This window comes from Bufo gargarizans, chromosome 1 (genome assembly GCF_014858855.1).
Source record: "Bufo gargarizans isolate SCDJY-AF-19 chromosome 1, ASM1485885v1, whole genome shotgun sequence".
Taxonomy (NCBI): Eukaryota; Metazoa; Chordata; class Amphibia; order Anura; family Bufonidae; genus Bufo; species Bufo gargarizans.
The window spans coordinates 559943668-559962978 of NC_058080.1; the positions used below are offsets into that span (position 1 = coordinate 559943668).

The 19311-nt window shown below is 43.2% G+C and overlaps 1 protein-coding gene across 15 annotated transcripts in view; it reads left to right on the forward strand.

Annotated features, from left to right (window-relative positions):
• The window catches only part of RIMBP2 (RIMS binding protein 2), a 683237-nt gene that overhangs the window by 41376 nt on the left and 622550 nt on the right, over positions 1–19311 (forward strand). For 14 of the 15 annotated variants that reach the window (XR_006387405.1, XR_006387406.1, XR_006387407.1 and 11 more), the window contains exons 1-2: positions 6924–7041; positions 7820–7915. Coding sequence is in view for 12 of the 15 variants with exons in the window: in XM_044275637.1 (XP_044131572.1) it covers positions 7003–7041; positions 7820–7915 (135 nt within the window). In the remaining 3 variants the exon portion in view is untranslated. Of the gene's footprint in view, positions 1–6923; positions 7042–7819; positions 7916–19311 lie in introns of those variants that run through there. The other variant, XM_044275630.1, reaches the window with a different exon arrangement.

Genomic DNA, 19311 nt, shown 5'->3' on the forward strand with positions numbered 1-19311 from the left:
AATACTTTTTAACCCTTCAGTGCTGGATGAACTGTTTACTGCATGTCACACGCAAATGGAGCAGAGTCTTGTGCATGGAGGCTTTATACTGCTATAGAAGCTGGTGGGAGTTCTCTCTTTTGTTCACTCCATAGTCCTGACCTCAGATACCCTGGCGTACAGATCAGAGATCTGCGGTGGCTCAGAGCGTTTCCAGTACTTGGCTATGAGGCAACAAGCCGGCGTCATCACCAGCAAGAACAAGTGGAGCTTGTGTTTCTGCATGGGTGTAGGTGTAATATTCAGCAGGTAGGAGAGGGGCTCCAGGGGAAAATCACATCCTAAGAGGTCACATAGGATCAATTGAACATCGTGCCAAAAAGCAAGGATGAGCCCGCATTCCCAAAAGATATGAGGAAGTGTCCCCCTAGATCTTCCACACCTCCAGCACAGCCCCGAAACTGCTGGATTCATCCTAAGGAGGAGATTAGGAATACAATACCAAAATATCAAGGTTTTCTTTTTCTAAGACTGAGAAGGATAACTTTGCCGCACTCCTCCATATGAGGCACCAGGTGCTGTCGGGCAGAGTCCTCCTGGTGAACCATATAAGAGTGGCGGGGCATCCATTCCCAAAGAGGTACCAAAAGTATAGCATATTTTTTATGCATATAACCCCTGTGGGGGTTTTAACTCCATCACTGTGCACACATACACGCGTGTCAGTTCACTCTTCACCACAGGCAGTGTTTATTTCAGAAAACAGCAGTAAACATGTCCAAACTTTAGCTTTAAGCTTTCTTCAGCCCACAAATATTGCATAACATAAAGTCCCACATTTTGTGTTCAGTCCAAATCAGAAAACAACAATATGATCTCACCACTCTCTGGTGTCTTTCACAGACCAAATCCTCCCTCTTAGGGCTCTTTCACATCTGCGTTCTTTTCTTCCGGCATAGAGTTCCGTCGTCGGGGCTCTATGCCGGAAGAATACTGATCAGGATTATCCTAATGCATTCTGAATGGACAGTCCGTCCTTCAGGATGCATCAGGATGTCTTCCGTTCCGGAACGGAACGTTTTTTGGCCGCATCAAATAGCGCAGCATTCCGGAACACTTGCCGCAAGGCCGGATCCGGAATGAATGCCCATTGAAAGGCATTGATCCGGATCCGGCCTTAAGCTAAACGTCGTTTCGGGGCATTGCCGGATGCGACGTTTAGCTTTTTCTCAATGGTTACCATGGCTGCCGGGACGCTAAAGTCCTGGCAGCCATGGTAAGTGTAGTAGGGAGCGGGGGAGCGGTATACTTACCATCCGTGCGGCTCCCGGGGCGCTCCAGAGTGACGTCAGGGCGCCCCAAGCGCATGGATGACATGATCCATGTGCATGGGGCGCTCTGACGTCACTCTGGAGCGCCCCAGGAGCCGCGCGGACTGTAAGTATACCGCTCCCCCGCTCCCCGCTCCTACTATGGCAACCAGGACTTTAAAAGCGTCCTGGGTGCCATAGTAACACTGAAAGCATTTTGAAGACGGATCCGTCTTCAAATGCTTTCAGTACACTTGCGTTTTTCCGGATCCGGCGTGTAATTCCGGCAAGTGGAGTACACGCCGGATCCGGACAACGCAAGTGTGAAAGAGGCCTTAGCTTGTTCAGCTTTCAGTTAGCCTGTGCAGACTTGTGATCTCCTCAGCTGAGATTCCCACATCCTTTTTAACTACACAGTAGGAAAACCCTGGATGGAGTACGGGAGTGACCTGTCCCACCCAAGCTCTCTGGTCACTCCTAAAACCCGGACCCAAAATCCACTTTAATGAAAACCTCCCAGCAACCTAATGTTACTGGTATACTTATTTCCGGGAATTATATCACTGAGGCATACATTCTCAGCGAGACGTACTGACCATCCACGATTCTCCCCTCTGGGCTACTACATACCCTCCCCCTCTGCCTAAAGCCGAGGGACTGAGCACCTGTTACCATCAAACAATGTACCCTTCATAAGGCGTTGGCATTCTCATGCAACTTCCCGGGCCTGTGTTCTATATAAAAACTTGTTACTCTGGCATTACTCCCTTTTTTCTCAGACATCCACTTTAGTGGTGCATGATCTGAAACTAATCTGAACCTCCTACCCAGTAGATAATATCTAAGGGAGTCCAGTGCCTACTTTATCACCAAACATTTTTTCCACAATAGAATATTTTTTTTTCGCAGGGGTAAGTTTTCGGCTCAGGTATAACACTGGGTGTTCTTCCCCCCTAACTTCTTGGGACATCACAGCGCCTAGACCTACCTCTGAGGCATCCGTCTGCACTATGAACTCCTTACTAAAATCTGGGGCCACTAATACTGGCACAACCGTAGCTTAAGCTCATTAAATGCCTGTTCTGCTTTCGGGGTCCATCTAGCCATGACTGACTTTGTACCTTTTGTAAGCACCGTTAGCGGGGCAGCTATTGTAGCAAAATTCGGTACAAAGCGTCTGCAATAGCCCACTATTGCCAAGAAAGCTTTTATCTGTTTTTTTGTAAGTGGACGTGGCCAGGTTTGAATTGCTTCCACTTTGTTAATCTGGGGTTTAATCAGACCTCTCCCTACTACATACCCGAGATATCTGGCCTCTTCCATACCCATGGCACATTTTTGGGGGTTTATGGTGAATCCGGCTGTTCTTGGGCAATCTAGTATGGCTTGAACTTTACCCAGGTGACTCTCCCAATCTGGGCTAAAGATGACGATATCGTCCAGGTATGCAGCTGCATACTTTGTGTGAGGGCCTAAGATCCTGTCCATAGCCCTTTGAAATGTAGCTAGGGCACCTTGTAAACCGAATGGCATCCTTACATATTGGTAACACCCTTCAGGTGTGGAAAAGGCAGTCTTTTCTTTAGCATCCTTTGATAGAGGGATCTGCCAATACCCTTTTGTTAGGTCTAACGTAGTAATATACCGCACTGGACCTAACCTCTCAATGAGTTTGTCTACTCTTGGCATAGGGTAGGCATCGAACTCCGAAGCCTCATTGAGTTTTCTGTAATCATTACAGAACCGCCATTCCCCAGTTGGTTTTGGTACCAAAACTATTGGACTGGACCACTCACTTCGGGACTCCTCAATCACTCCTAGCTCTAACATCCTTTTGATCTCTTGTGATATTACTTCCTTACAAGCCTCAGGGATTCTATAGGGTTTTATGTTTACCCGAACATGTGGTTTTGTTCGAATCTCATGCTCAATACAATTAGTGAGACGTGGCAAATTTGAGAACAAATCTCTATTCTGTTGTAGCAGTTCCTTGCATTGCTGTTTTTGGGATTTGGAGAGGGTCTCCGCAATTGTGACATCCTGACTGTTACTTTTAGCCTTTTACCACCAAACAGGTCATTTCCAGGGAGTTTCGATCTTTCCACGGTTTTAACAAGTTCACATGATACAACTGGATAGGTTTTCTTCTCCCAGGCTGGTGAACTTTGTAGTTAACTTCCCCAACTTTCTCAACCACCTCATAAGGCCCCTGCCACTTAGCTAGGAATTTTCTTTCCACCGTGGGTACCAAAACTAACACTCGGTCCCCTGGACTGAACTGCCTAACCTTGGCTGCCCTGTTATACACTCGAGCTTGGTTATCTTGAGCCCTCAGAAGATGTTCTTTTGCTATGGGCATGACCTTAGATATCCTCTCTTGCATTTGTGAAATGTGTTCCACTACACTTTTATATGGGGTAGTCTCATTTTCCCAGGTTTCCTTTGCCACATCTAGTAACCCCCGAGGGTGCCGAGCATATAATAATTCAAAAGGTGAAAACCCAGTGGAGATTTGAGGAACCTCTCTAATAGAGAAAAGTAGGTACGGTAGCAGACAGTCCCAATCACGACCATCCTTCTCTACCACCTTTTTTAACATACTCTTAAGTGTTTTATTGAAATGTTCTACTAGACCGTCTGTCTGCGGATGATATACTGATGTTCGCAGTTGTTTAATTTCTAACATCCGACATAACTCTTTCATGACTTTAGACATGAACGGTGTTCCCTGATCAGTTATCTCTTTTGGTATACCAGTTCTGGCAAACATCTGGAACAACTCTCTCGCAATGTTTTTTGACGAGGTATTTCTTAAAGGGACTGCTTCCGGGTATCTGGTGGCATAGTCTACTACCACCAAAATATACTGATGACCTCTAGCTGACTTCACTAGGGCTCCTACGAGGTCCATTGCAATCCGTTCAAATGGAACTTCAATGATTGGCATAGGGACCAAAGGACTTTTGAAATGAGGGACAGGAGCTGATACCTGGCAGGTGGGACGCGACTGTCAATAGTCAGCTATTTCCTTATAACACCCCGGCCAATAAAATCGCTGCAGAATGCGTTCTTGGGTTTTAGCTGCCCCCAAGTGCCCCCCTAAAACATGCGAGTGGGCCATTCTTAATACCACTTGTCGATAAGGACTGGGTACCAGCAGTTGTTCAACTACTTCATCCCCCCTTTTGGTCACTCTATACAACATATCATTGTTCATGGCGAAGTGGGGAAACTGATTATCAGCCCCTGGACTTTGGGCAACCCCATTCAGAACTGATACATTCTCCCGGGCACCTTTTAAGGTAAGATCCCTGACTGTGCCTCTCCAAAATTGTCCCGAGACACCTCAAGATCCAGGACATCGGTCTCAGGGGTTAATTCCTCGTCCTCCTCACCTAACATCACCGCTAATAGAGACCCTGATATAGCCCCAGGACACTCCAATACCTCTTACAACTGCCGGTGATTTCTAGGAGCGTTGTGCCCACATCCGACACCAATTGTGGGGGTTTTAACTCCGTCACTGTGCACACATATACGCGTGTCAGTTCACTCTTCACCACAGGCAGTGTTTATTTCAGAAAACAGCAGTAAACATGTCCAAACTTTAGCTTTAAGCTTTCTTCAGCCCACAAATATTGCATAACATAAAGTCCCACATTTTGTGTTCAGTCCAAATCAGAAAACAACAATATGATCTCACCACTCTCTGGGGTCTTTCAGAGACCAAATCCTCCCTCTTAGCTTGTTCAGCTTTCAGTTAGCCTGTGCAGACTTGTGATCTCCTCAGCTGAGATTCCCACATCCTTTTTAACTACACAGTAGGAAAACCCTGGATGGAGTACTGGAGTGACCTGTCCCACCCAGGCTCTCTGGTCACTCCTAAAACCCGGACCCAAAATCCACTTTAATGAAAACCTCCCAGCAACCTAATGTTACTGGTATACTTATTTCCGGGAATTATATCACGGAGGCATACATTCTCAGCGGGACATACTGACCATCCACGATTCTCCCCTCTGGGCTACTACACCCCTTTCAGGAGGGTCTTCTTCTGCAAAGGCTTTCGAACGCCATCGGAAGAGAGACCACTAATCCTGAAAAAAACATCTGGGGAAAATGCCTAACCTGGGTGTAAAAAAAAATTAGCTGTCAAGGGGAGATCAAATTTAGTTTAAAGTGAAGAAAAAGACAACATCCCCCTTGCCACCGGGTCAATCACGTCTGCAAAATAAAAAATCCTTCGTTAAAACCATGGTCTGCTAACAGATCCAGAAAGACTATCTGGAAGGAATGGATGACACAAAAAATGTCATGCAGGAATGTGGTGAAGCCAATGGAAACTTTCTGCTACAGGTCTGCCATATGGATCTGGTCAGCGCCATAGGACCAAGAAGTACCCCGGCACTGAAAGGGTCATAAGGGCTTGACCATAAGAGAGAATTGGGGTGAGCAGGAGCTAACCATAATATCTCTATTTGCATGTGCAAATCGATTAAATCGATAAGGAAGCCCAGTGCGTATTCTTTTTCTGTGACTACTTCTCATGCCTCAGATGACCTTGTGTCAAAATTTGGTTCCCCTCATAAGAAACTTGCCATACTTGCTATAAGAATCTAGAATAAAGTAGCCACAGATGGTCTGAAAACTGACCCCAGACAGAGAAAAAATAAATAACAAATAAATGCCATTTGCTGAAGTGAGACAACCCCTTTAAGTAGAGGTTTGCCTACCAGGAGGCAGCTATCAGACAACCCATGGGTACTTTATGCTTGAAATCAGTGCATTTCAGGAGAAGTGGTAATATATTCTTGTAATGTCTGCCTGTCGGTCTATCTTGATCCTATGTCCCCTTCTTATTATTAGGAGCCTTCCTCCTACTGTGATAACTGTAGGCGATACACTGAATAAGATCTGCAGATGGTTATCAGCAAGTGTGCTCCCACCCACGTCCACAAGCATCAGCAAGCTTGGTTCATTGATGCTGCACGCTTTACTCATCAGGTATATACAAAGAATACAGCAGTGCTGAGTCCATTCCCCAGTAGCTACGCATGCAGAGTCTGTGGCTCCTCCATCTGCTATGATGCTTTTGTTGGAGCTGAAAAAGAGAGATCAACTCTTTTCTGCTCTTGGGATTAAGCCCAGTCTTTATATTGTACTGATTTTTCCTTTTTGAGTGTGTGAATAAGAACGCTTCATACTGCAGCTGATGACCAGAGAAGGACCTGCTTCACTACCTGCACATCCAGGCTTCTGAGTGCAACGTTCGGAGGCGCACAGACTCCAGTTCTTCAGTCCTTCATGTCCTTGGCAGTTACAGACACTGTCCTCACCGTGCTGTTTGTCAGAGAGATACTTGTTTTCTTAAAGGATATGACCCCTTTATTTTTTAAGGAAATTCTTTGAAAGAAAAGAATAAACTTCTTTATATGGTGCCTGCAAAGTCAACCTGGGACACAGGGACCTATCATTCCACCTGGAGTCTTCATGAAAGTGTCTTCAGCAAGGTCTAATGGCCACTATCTAAACCGATGATCATTGGCTTCCAATACTTGCGGAGCATGGGACAGATCTGGAGCCCTGTTTTTTATCCATGGAGTTTGGAGGTTTTCTTAAGTCATTATAAAAATACTGATGTCATATCTTCATCCGCTGTTCTCCCTTTTTACCCTTCACTGACTTCTTAGAGTTACATTTTTCTCAACACTAAATGGGACAAGGTACCTATCATACAGAGGACACCAAAAAGGTATGTTTTTAATTTGTCTTAATAAGGACTCATTCATACTACTGTATATCTGTGTTCGCATTCATTTTAAATGGGGCTGCAAAAGCTGTACTTCAGTCCCGCGGCACCGTAAAAAAAGATAGAGCATGCCCTATTCTTGTCTGTTTTTGTGGACAAGAATAGGCATTTCAATCATAGGGCTGTCCTTTCCATTCCGCAAGATACGAAACGCACATGGCCGGTATCCTTGTTTTGCGGATCCACAATTTTCAGACCGGAAAACGGATAGGTAGTCTGAGCCATTATAGTCTCCATACAGAACTACTGGATATAGCGGACATAGTTGGTCGTTGTCAGAGAGCTGGTGGGAGGAAAGATTAAAAGACGCATAAGGTTATGTGATTGGAAGGCGGAATGATTCACCAGTCACCAAGGAATAAACTTCACAATGATATGGAGATAATTAGTCTAAGGTTCTGGGAATGTACAGAATCGGATCTATTCCATCTGGAGATAACAGAACCCTGACACAGCAGAATACAATACTGATATGACTCTGGTTCTGCTCATAGGTCATGATACTTTAATGTTTCTGTAGTCTCTGTTGTATTGATTTTGCTTATTTTTAGCCCTTGCTTAGTAACACGTTACTGTCGGTTTTTATACTCTTCTCTATTATGTTTTACATTGTATCCAAATAACAAAATAATGTTTCACTCCTTTTTCTAGATTTTGACATTTCTACTGTATTGTGTCATTTGTCTTTGTTGGATCTGACTGTCCTGACATTCTGTTCCAGGAGAGGAGCAATGATCATGCTGTCACTCTCCAGGAGGATTTGCACACTGAAACCAAGGCTGAAAAGACAAGAAGGGACAAGGAGAAGAAAAAGTTGGTGAGTAATTATATGTGTAAACCAGTAAAAGTAATAGGATGAGGAGGAGCGGTGGTACTAGTTTAACGATGCGTATCTAATGTCTTCTCTCAATGTGTTCTCATAATCTCTAATTTTTCTGCTGCGTCTTAAAGAGGACCTTTCACCGATTATGACACTGTGAACTATACAGACATGGAGAGCGGCGCCCGGGGATCTCACTGCACTTACTATTATCCCTGGGCCCCGCTCCGTTCTCCTGCTTTACCTTCCGGTATCTCCGGTCACAAAGTTATGGTACGCGGAGTCTGCCCTTGTTCTTCGGTAGCGCTGGCCAATCACAGCGCAGAGCTCACAGCCTGGGAGAAAATAACCTCCCAGGCTGTGAGCTCTGCGCTGCGATTGGCCAGCGCGTTAGAGCAGACTCCGCCTACTATTACTTAGTGACTGAAATCCCCGCCTACTATAACTTAGTGGCCGGAGATACCGGAGGGCATAGCGGGAGAACGGAGCGGCGCCCAGGGATAATAGTAAGTGCAGTGAGATCCCCGGGCGCCGCTCTCCATGTCTGTATTCTTAGTTCACAGTGTCATAATCGGTGAAAGTTCCTCTTTAAAGTGTACATAAATCCAAAGGTTTCATCCTTGGTACACCACACACAATTCCATATGTACACAAAATTTTCTATCATCATAGAAAAACGTTCACATTATCTGACATGTTAACCCCTTCCTGACATGGCGATTTTCTGTTTTCGCATTTCCATTTTTTTACTCCCTGCCTTTTTCATTTTTCTGCTAACATAACTATATGAGGGCTTTTGCTGGATTAGTTTAATATTGTGATGCCAACATTTAATATTGCATAAGATGTAGTGGAAAGCTGGTAAAAATGCAATTCTGCCAAAGTGCCCTTCATTCTCTGGGTCAGTATACTTATGGTGATACTATATTTGTATGGGTCCGCAAATCCAGAGATGCGGAATGGAAGCACGGAACAGAACCCCAAGGAAGCACTACGGAGTGCTTCCATGGGGTTTCGTCCCATACTTCTGTTCCGCAAAAAGATAGAACATGTCCTATCTTTTTGCGGAACGGCCAGATGGTGGACCCATTAAAGTGAATTGATCCGTGATCCCCTGCGGCTGCCCCACAGACTGTGTTTATGCATTGCGGCCTGCATTTTGCGCTCCGCAGCACGACCACGAGGTGCACACGTCCGTGGCCTTAGGGATGAGGGAATCGACTTTGAATGAAACATCCAAAGTCGATTGGCATAAAACTTCGTTAGAATACTGTACGGAGCGAGCGCTCTGTACAGTATTAGAATGTATTGGCTCCTATGAGCCAAAGCTACTTTGCGACGACTTCGGGTAATAACTTCAGAAATTAGTTTCTACTGTTAAAAACCTTTTACCAAACTGTGTTTCGGTTTCAAGTGGTACCTTGTTTTTGGAAGAAAGCAGCCATTTTTTTCTAGTCATGTACAATTCCTTTAAGTGTCATAAAAATGTGTGGTTCATCCTAGTCAGAATTGCAGATTGATTGGTGACTTCAATAACGCAATTAGGCCATCAGAAATTCTGCTGCGGAAAACCTACCCACATGGATATACCCTGCTACCAATTTGCTGTAGATTTCACCTCTGCAGGACAATTTCAGCTGCCGATTTTTATTAAATTAGGCCTGTATTTTTTTGAGAAAACTGCAATTTTTCTTCCATATATAAGTGTGCAATTAAGTCTACTGCTTCTTCCTATTCTACCTTGTATGTGTATAAACATTTGCAAGCATCTGCCCCTGTTAAGGCTAAATCTTAGCATGCATGTTCAGAACAAGCCACGGTCTATAAACATGGACAGGCATCTTCCCCCCATTAAGGTATAATTTTTTGACCGCTACTTCAGAGCAAGCCACTGTTTTTTCCAATACTGCCATGTGTGTTTAAACACCCGCAAGCATCTGCCTCCACGAGGGACATTTTTTCGAATGTTTGTTTATTAGTTTAAAAAAAGCATAAATCCAGAACACTGTTATAAACAAGTTGTTTTTTTAACCCCTTCAGCCATGCGTTCACCCATAGTAGTGTCACTGTCATCATTTACTATTTTACTATTGCTATCTTTGCGCTAAAGGAGGCAAGTGAAAAAAATAATCCTATGAGACCTCAGAATATTATATAGTAATTTTAAGGCCAATTGGAGAACTGACTCAACTTTAGAATCGGACTTGAAACTAATTTCAAGAACTTTGTTCATCTCTAGTTGACATTACTGCCATTCTTTTCATTCCTTGAGCTTGGTTGTTCTTTTTCAATAATTCCAAATATTTATTCACTCATGTAAGTCTTTGGGACTGGACGCACAATTTATATATGAAGGGGAGGAGGAAAAAAATCCTCCCTCTGGGCACTGAAAATTAAATATTAAAAAAATGATGTATCATAATTGGTTTAAAGCCAAGGTTTTTTTTTTTTTCTAAAATGTTTTTGATCGTAGTAATGTGATACAGGAACATAATAGAAAAGTAATTATTTCTTCTGATGATAAGATAATTAATACTTGTAGCAAATCATCTTAAAATACCCAATACTATTAAGTGTTAAAGCAGGCACCATGCCATTTAGACGGGTCTGCAAACTCATTGCTCCCCATAAACTGAACAAGTGGGTAATGCATATGGAGCCACCCACATCAATCTGTCTTAGATAATGAGAATGTATCTGCATGCATCCCCTGCCAGGGATTTACTTTTACTAGTCACGCTCTGCCTTGTTGGAGTGGGAGTTGGGAAGACATTATTTCAGATTTTCATTTGTATTTCAGGAACATGTTGATGATGCAGTATAATCCATTTCTGTGCAGAATATATCCTGTATTTATTTACATAATAAGGTCCACATTTAGCATCTTCTCCAAAGGAATGTGTTCATATAGAAATTCTGTACAGCAGGGGTGGCCAACCCGAGGCTCGCGAGCTGCTTGCGGCTCCTTGCACCTTCATTTGCGGCTCGCAGGGGAGTGATGCGGCCAGCTCTTACTCTCCTCTCTGGAGCTAGCAAATTAATAATCTGCAGCAGCAGCGCTTCACTTACGTGCTGCTGCAGACAGTAACAGCCGGCCTGGGTCCCGCCCCCGTCAGCACCCCGGTGGTAGGCTGGAACAAGGCAGAGGAGTGGAGAGGACTCAGAGTCATCTGAGCATGGGGCGGTCATCTGAGCATGGGGCGGTCATCTGAGCATGGGGCGGTCATCTGAGCATGGGGCGGTCATCTGAGCATGGGGCGGTCATCTGAGCATGGGCTGTTATCTGAGCATGGGCTGTTAGCTGAGCATGGGGCGGTCATCTGAGCATGGGCTGTTATCTGAGCATGGGGCGATCACCTGAGCATGGGGGGGTCATCTGAGCATGGGGGGGTCATCTGAGCATGGGGGGGTCATCTGAGCATGGGGGGTCATCTGAGCATGGGCTGTTATCTGAGAAATATTAAAACACATTGTGAAAAACAAAGATTGCCAGAAGTCTCACTAAAGCTGTTTACACTGCAGGTAGTAAAGGTGGTTTAAATGCACTTTAAATGTTTGAAAACTTAATTGCAATAATACTGTTGTGTGCACACATATTTGTGTAAATGTATAGCTTGTGGCTCCTGGCAGTCATACATTTTTTTTTTTTCTGGCTCTTTGTGTCTGTAAGGTTGGCCACCCCTGCTGTATAGCATCATAGCCAACCTGCCACAGTTAACCCAACAATAGTTGTCCTCTACTGCTTGCATTTTCCCTGGGGAACCAGTAGTTAAAAATGTATTTTCTTTGAATGAGGGATCATATTATCATCGAGCCATCTTTTCCCTCCTATGCTGATTATCTGCTGGTATCTGTGGCTTCTGCTCTAGGTGAAATGACTCATACTTTTCATACAGTTCTAGAATCTCTGAACTTGTTTCTAAGTCCAATTTATGTTCTATTTCTGGCTGGAAGAATATGAACTTACTTCTCTGGCTTGTCAGTCTTCTCTCATAAGATCCAAATCCATTGATCCACAGATCTTTTATCTCAAGTGAAAGATCTCTTATGCCAGGGTATTGGCCTATATTTATACATCTAGACGTCACTGAAGACGTCTGTAGGCATCAAAATCTTGCATGCCGCACATTAGGTTGCCTTTGGTCCATACATATGTGTCATATATCTCAAGTGTTCTGTCCATCCATCATGTATATAATGTCCTACTGTTTAAGAGCCCTAATACTCAAAATGTTAAATTCCTTGAGTGCTCAGTGAAGTTGCTTTGTTGGTATGAGATTAAGGTAGTCACGATCCAAAAAAAGAATGATAGAGCGATAGGTATAACTCCCATTTATGTAGACATTCTGTCCAAGTCTGGGCTTCCACACTCAGGCACACACATACTCATTCTGCAAGGACCGGAAGAGCATGTGTATAGAAGAAGGTGCAGGCATTTTGTCATGGCTTGTTTGAATGATGCCCAAAGTCTGGCCCAGCAGCACCAGGCACCATAGTATTTTATTGTGTTCAAATTGATGTCAAGATAAAACATAAAGGCAAACAACTAAAAATTTTGCCTTGTACTCATTTTTAGCTAAAAATCATTTTTCCATTGGTTTTTATTAAAAAAATATTGATCAGTTTTCCCTGCACAGGTTTGAGTTTATCTAGTAGCTGGTTCTAAATTTTCTCTCTGTTCTGTCAGGCAGGGAGCTGATGGGCTCCTTATCTCTGATCTCTGACAATATAAACACTCATTATAGCTCGGTTCTTATCTTACTGATCAGAATGTGGCTTAAATAAGTGTTTGACCTTTTAATAATTTACAAATAAGGGTTATAAGATGACCTGCACAAAGTGAAAGTAAAAGTACCATTCACACACCTAGAAAAACAGTTAATCCTTTGTGAAAGAACGGCTCAATAGATGCAATAAAGACCGATTGAAAATTTTATTTTTATCCGAAAATGAGTAAAATTAAAAACATAAAAAAATTGCCTCTGAAGGTGTATATAGCCTTTCAGGAAACAGAAGACAGTGAGCGTTGCTAATGCACAAAATGGGTCAAAATGGTCAGTGTCACTGACAGTTACACTTTATATTGAATATTGTATGGCTCTTTGCTTCCTCTTGTCCCATGAAAAATATTCTACATTTTCAAACCATCATCTAGATCTGAATGCTTTTGTAATTGGATGCAATAAAAATGCTGCTTTTTTTTATTTTTCTGTCCACCACAGTAACATCACTGAGGTGGTCGCACATGCTCAGTTCAATGTTTCAAATGCCACCAGCTGTATCTACTATTAGAAGCTATGCCACTTACAGCAAAATAGGTGCAGCAGAAAGGACACACCCCATGAGCTGCCAGTAATTGGAGCAATGAATGGAGAAATCTCAAATTTATGTGAGATACAGGGCTCGACTATCATGTACTAGACTATATATTATTTTCCTTTTTCCGGTTAATCATGTGTTAGAAGGCCTGCACTGCTGTATCTGGTATAGTATAGATATCTCTTACATTTTGCCAGCTGTGTTAAATATAAAACATACTGGCCTTGCAAATTCCGCAGTCAGCCCTTCAGAGCATTAGCGGATGTGCTGCGCTTGTGGATTTGTATTCTAATACATTTTCTCATTCTGCTGCCAATACAACACTTTTTAGGACACTCCTGTAATAATAGGTGAGTTTCCATCTGACCTTTACCCATTATATTGTGGCTAATAGGATGGTTGGCAGGTTTTGTCAGAAGCCTTATTACGAGGGAAGTGCCTGCATATACAGAGAAGCACCCCACACAGTAGACAATTATGGATGTGAACCTACTGCTAAAACACTACTTTTTAGCTTTATACCGTGTAACGTGGAGCGTCCGTACTTTAGTAAGCTGCCGGTTTTCTGTTGTATTGAGTATTACAGGCAGCATGGTGGCTCAGTGACTAGAGCTGTTACCTTGCAGCACTGGGGTCCTTGGATTGAGGCCATGAAGCTTGTATATTCACCCTGTGTTGTATGGGTGTCCTCTGGGTGCTCCAGTTCCCTCTCACATGCCCAAAATGGGAAAAGAGACTGATGTAAATGATGACAGTCTCTGTACGGCGCTGCAGAATATGTAAGTGCTATATAAATACAATTTAAAGATCAGTAAAGTAAAGAGTACATTTTCCAGCAGATCTATGGGCCGATATTACAAACTTGTCTTCTAAATGTTGCCCTATTACGGTAACCCCTGACCATGGATCCTATAAGGGCATATGGACATCATGGAGAGAAGACTTAAAGGTGGGAAGACAATGTAATAAAGCAGCACGAAATGCCAGCAGAATGCTTGGATATACAGGTCCTTCTCAAATAATTAGCATATTGTGATAAAGTTCATTATTTTCTGTAATGTACTGATAAACATTAGACTTTCATATATTTTAGATTCATTACACACCAACTGAAGTAGTTCAAGCCTTTTATTGTTTTAATATTGATGATTTTGGCATACAGCTCATGAAAACCCAAATTTCCTATCTCAAAAAATTAGCATATTTCATCCGACCAATAAAAGAAAAGGTTTTTTAATACAAAAAAAGTCAACCTTCAAATAATTATGTTCAGTTATGCACTCAATACTTGGTCGGGAATCCTTTTGCAGAAATAACTGCTTCAATGCGGCGTGGCATGGAGGCAATCAGCCTGTGGCACTGCTGAGTTGTTATGGAGGCCCAGGATGCTTCGATAGCGGCCTTAAGCTCATCCAGAGTGTTGGGTCTTGCGTCTCTCAACTTTCTCTTCCCAATATCCCACAGATTCTCTATGGGGTTCAGGTCAGGAGAGTTGGCAGGCCAATTGAGCACAGTAATACCATGGTCAGTAAACCATTTACCAATGGTTTTGGCACTGTGAGCAGGTGCCAGGTTGTGCTGAAAAATGAAATCATCTCCATAAAGCTTTTCAGCAGATGAAAGCATGAAGTGCTTCAAAATCTCCTGATAGCTAGCTGCATTGACCCTGCCCTTGATAAAACACAGTGGACCAACACCAGCAGCTGACATGGCACCCCAGACCATCACTGACTGTGGGTACTTGACACTGGACTTCAGGCATTTTGGCATTTCCCTCTCCCCAGTCTTCCTCCAGACTCTGGCACCTTGATTTCCGAATGACATGCAACAGTCCAGTGCTGCTTCTCTGTAGCCCAGGTCAGGCGCTTCTGCCGCTGTTTCTGGTTCAAAAGTGGCTTGACCTGGGGAATGCGGCACCTGTAGCCCATTTCCTGCACACGCCTGTACACGGTGGCTCTGGATGTTTCAACTCCAGACTCAGTCCACTGCTTCCGCAGGTCCCCCAAGGTCTGGAATCGTCCTTCTCCACAATCTTCCTCAGGGTCCGGTCACCTCTTCTCGTTGTGCAGCGTTTTCTGCCACACTTTTTCCTTCCCACAGACTTCCCACTGAGGTGCCTTGATACAGCACTCTGGGAACAGCCTATTCGTTCAGAAATTTCTTTCTGTGTCTTACCCTCTTGCTTGAGGGTGTCAATGATGGCCTTCTGGACAGCAGTCAGGTCGGCAGTCTTACCCATGATTGCGGTTTTGAGTAATGAACCAGGCTGGGAGTTTTCAAAAGCCTCAGGAATCTTTTGCAGGTGTTTAGAGTTAATTAGTTGATTCAGATGATTAGGTTAATAGCTTGTTTAGAGAACCTTTTCATGATATGCTAATTTTTTGAGATAGGAATTTGGGGTTTTCATGAGCTGTATGCCAAAATCATCAATATTAAAACAATAAAAGGCTTGAACTACTTCAGTTGGTGTGTAATGAATCTAAAATATATGAAAGTCTAATGTTTATCAGTACATTACAGAAAATAATGAACTTTATCACAATATGCTAATTATTTGAGAAGGACCTGTATAGGGAGAGGTATAAGCAGTAGAAAGAGTGAAGTGCTTATGCCGCTGTACAGAACACTGGTGAGACCTCATTTGGAGTATTGTGCACAGTACTGGAGACCATATCTCCAGAAGGATATAGATACTCTAGAGAGAGTTCAGAGAAGAGCTACTAAACTGGTCCATGGATTGCAGGATAAAACTTACCAGGAAAGGTTAAAAGACCTTAATATGTATAGCTTGGAAGAAAGACGAGACAGAGGGGATATGATAGAAACTTTTAAATACATAAAGGGAATCCACAAGGTAAAAGAGGAGAGAATATTTAAAAGAAGAAAATCTGCAGAGGACATAGTTTTAAATTAAAGGGGCAAAGGTTTAAAAGTAATATCAGGAAGTATTACTTTGCTGAGAGAGTAGTGGATGCATGGAATAGCCTTCCTGCAGAAGTGGTAGCTGCAAATACAGTGGAGGAGTTTAAGCATGCATGGGATAGGCATAAGGCTATCCTTCATATAAGATAGGGCCAAGGGCTATCCATAGTATTCAGTATATTGGGCAGACTAGATGGGCCAAATGGTTCTTATCTGCCGACACATTCTATGTTTCTATGGAGAGGTTCTTTTTTGGATAGGATTAAATAATTAGATGTAGAAATGTTGCGTCTAAACTGCATATTCCTCCCTCTGGTAGTTTTTGTCTTTGATGTAAGGTTTACTAACTTAGAAAAATGTCAGGTACATATTAGTTTGACGGCCCCTTAGATCATTTAGTATAAAGAAATCAGTTTCCTTTATCTTATTATAGGTTCTGCTAAGGCCTCATGCACACGGCCGTTGTTTTGGTCCGCATCCGAACCGCAGTTTTGGCGGCTCGGATGCGGACCCATTCACTTCAATGGGGCCTCAAAAGATGCGGACAGCACTCTGTGTGCTGTCCGTATCCGTTGCTCCGTTCCGTGGTCTGCAAAAAATATATAACATGTCCTATTCTTATCCGCGCTTTGCGGACAAGAATAGGGAGTTATATTAAAGGCTGTCTGTGCCGTTCTTTAAATTGCGGAAAGCACACGGACGCCATCCGTGTTTTGCGGATCCGCGATTTGTGGACCGCAAAACACACAACGGTCGTGTGCATGTAGCCTAAGATGTTAAATTATCTCCAGACGGCATTCATTTTCTTTTTAACCCTATGTGTAAACATAACAGGTTGTCTGGTTTAGATTTTTTTTTTTCATATACCCTTCTGAGGGATGCTCTCACACTTAGAACTTCTTGCTGTTGGCTTCCTCCAGTCCACATATTACAGATGATCCCTGTCCTGGATGTCCAAGCAGAAAGACTCCCTGTGATTAGTTTGAAGCCAAGCACATTAAGGCCCCATTTACATTTCTGTGTCCGTTTGAGATTCACGAAAAAAAATCAATCTGTGTTTCATCCCTGAAGATGTCCGTGAAGAACCTGTGTTTGGTCCGTGTGTCCGTTTTTTGCCCTCTGTGTGTCACCCATATTCTATGGACACTGCTCAGATAAAAATTAATTTCCAGAGTATCCCATCACTGATCAATGAAAAATGGACCAAACACGGATGCCATCCACATTGTGCCAGTTTTTTTTTCACGGACCTGTAGACTTTCAATGGGCATGTTTGATCCACAACACGCACCACAGTAGTGTATGTCTTCATCATTTTTTCATTGACCCAGGGTCTGTAAAAAAAACTACTGATATATGAACAGACACATTATAATCAATGGGTAGATACGCTGTCTGCTGAAAATGCGGACAATCTATGTCAGTGAAAACAGAATTGTGAACGAAGTCTAAAAGGGTTGTCTGATTTATTTTTGTATTTTTCCAAACTTCTGAGAGACTGTTAATGTAGCAAAGAAAGTAATTGGTCTTACCTTCTGGAGCCCCCTCCAATCCAGTGACGCTGCTCTTTCCTCTCTGCTGGGCTGCAGCCGTGGTGTTTTCATTTAACTGCTGTTGTGATGCCCTGTATATCACTGCAGCCAATCACAGGCCTCAGTGGTGCACAGCATGAGACTGCTGAAGCCAGTAATTGGCTGCAGTGGTATATGGTGCGTCACTGCTGCCCCAAAACAATACACCATGGATGCAGCGCGGCAGAGAGAGACAGAGCAGCAGCTGCTAGGGAAAGCAAGGTCAGTTTTTTTTATTTTAACAGGTTCCCAGAAGTTTGTACCAATAAAAAAGAACTTGGATAACCCCTTAAAAGAGTATCTGTCAGCAGATTTTTACCAATGAAATTGGCTGACATTTTGCATGTGCGCTTGGCAGCTGAAGGCATCTTTGTAGCTCATATGTGCCCGCATTGCCGAGAAAAATAAAGTCTTAATATATGCATATGAGCCTCTAAGAGCAACGGGGGCGTTGCCATTACGCCTAGAGGCTCAGCTCTCTATGGACCTGCCGCGCCCTCGGCACTTTGATTGACAGGACCAGGCAAGAGCATGTGATACACGCGAAACATGTAGGATCCAGTTATGTTTTAATGCAACTCCTTTCCATGTATGAATAACAGAATTTTAATTATAATGTACCCAGTGTTGGATTTCCGCTTACGTATTGGATACATCTATCCAGATCTTGGGCATAACTAAAGGGGGGGGGGGTGGCGGCACCCGGATCCTGAATCTTTAAGTAGCTGAATGACCCCATACCATATAACAGGGATCAGTAACCTCTGCAAACTGCCAGTGTCTCCTTTCACTTTTATGGGGGTTATAAGAACAGCTAAGTAAGTCTGCATGCTGGGAGTTGTAGTTTGACAGCAGTTGCTGATCTCTGCCCTATAAGAAGACAGCAGTATTATACAGGTCCTTCTAAAAAAAATTAGCATATTGTGATAAAGTTCATTATTTTCTGTAATGTACTGATAAACATTAGACTTTCATATATTTTAGATTCATTACACACCAACTGAAGTAGTTCAAGCCTTTTATTGTTTTAATATTGATGATTTTGGCATACAGCTCATGAAAACCCCAAATTCCTATCTCAAAAAATTAGCATATCATGAAAAGGTTCTCTAAACGAGCTATTAACCTAATCATCTGAATCAACTAATTAACTCTAAACACCTGCAACAGATTCCTGAGGCTTTTAAAAACTCCCAGCCTGGTTCATTACTCAAAACCGCAATCATGGGTAAGACTGCCGACCTGACTGCTGTCCAGAAGGCCATCATTGACACCCTCAAGCAAGAGGGTAAGACACAGAAAGAAATTTCTGAACGAATAGGCTGTTCCCAGAGTGCTGTATCAAGGCACCTCAGTGGGAAGTCTGTGGGAAGGAAAAAGTGTGGCAGAAAACGCTGCACAACGAGAAGAGGTGACCGGACCCTGAGGAAGATTGTGGAGAAGGACCGATTCCAGACCTTGGGGGACCTGCGGAAGCAGTGGACTGAGTCTGGAGTAGAAACATCCAGAGCCACCGTGTACAGGCGTGTGCAGGAAATGGGCTACAGGTGCCACATTCCCCAGGTCAAGCCACTTTTGAAC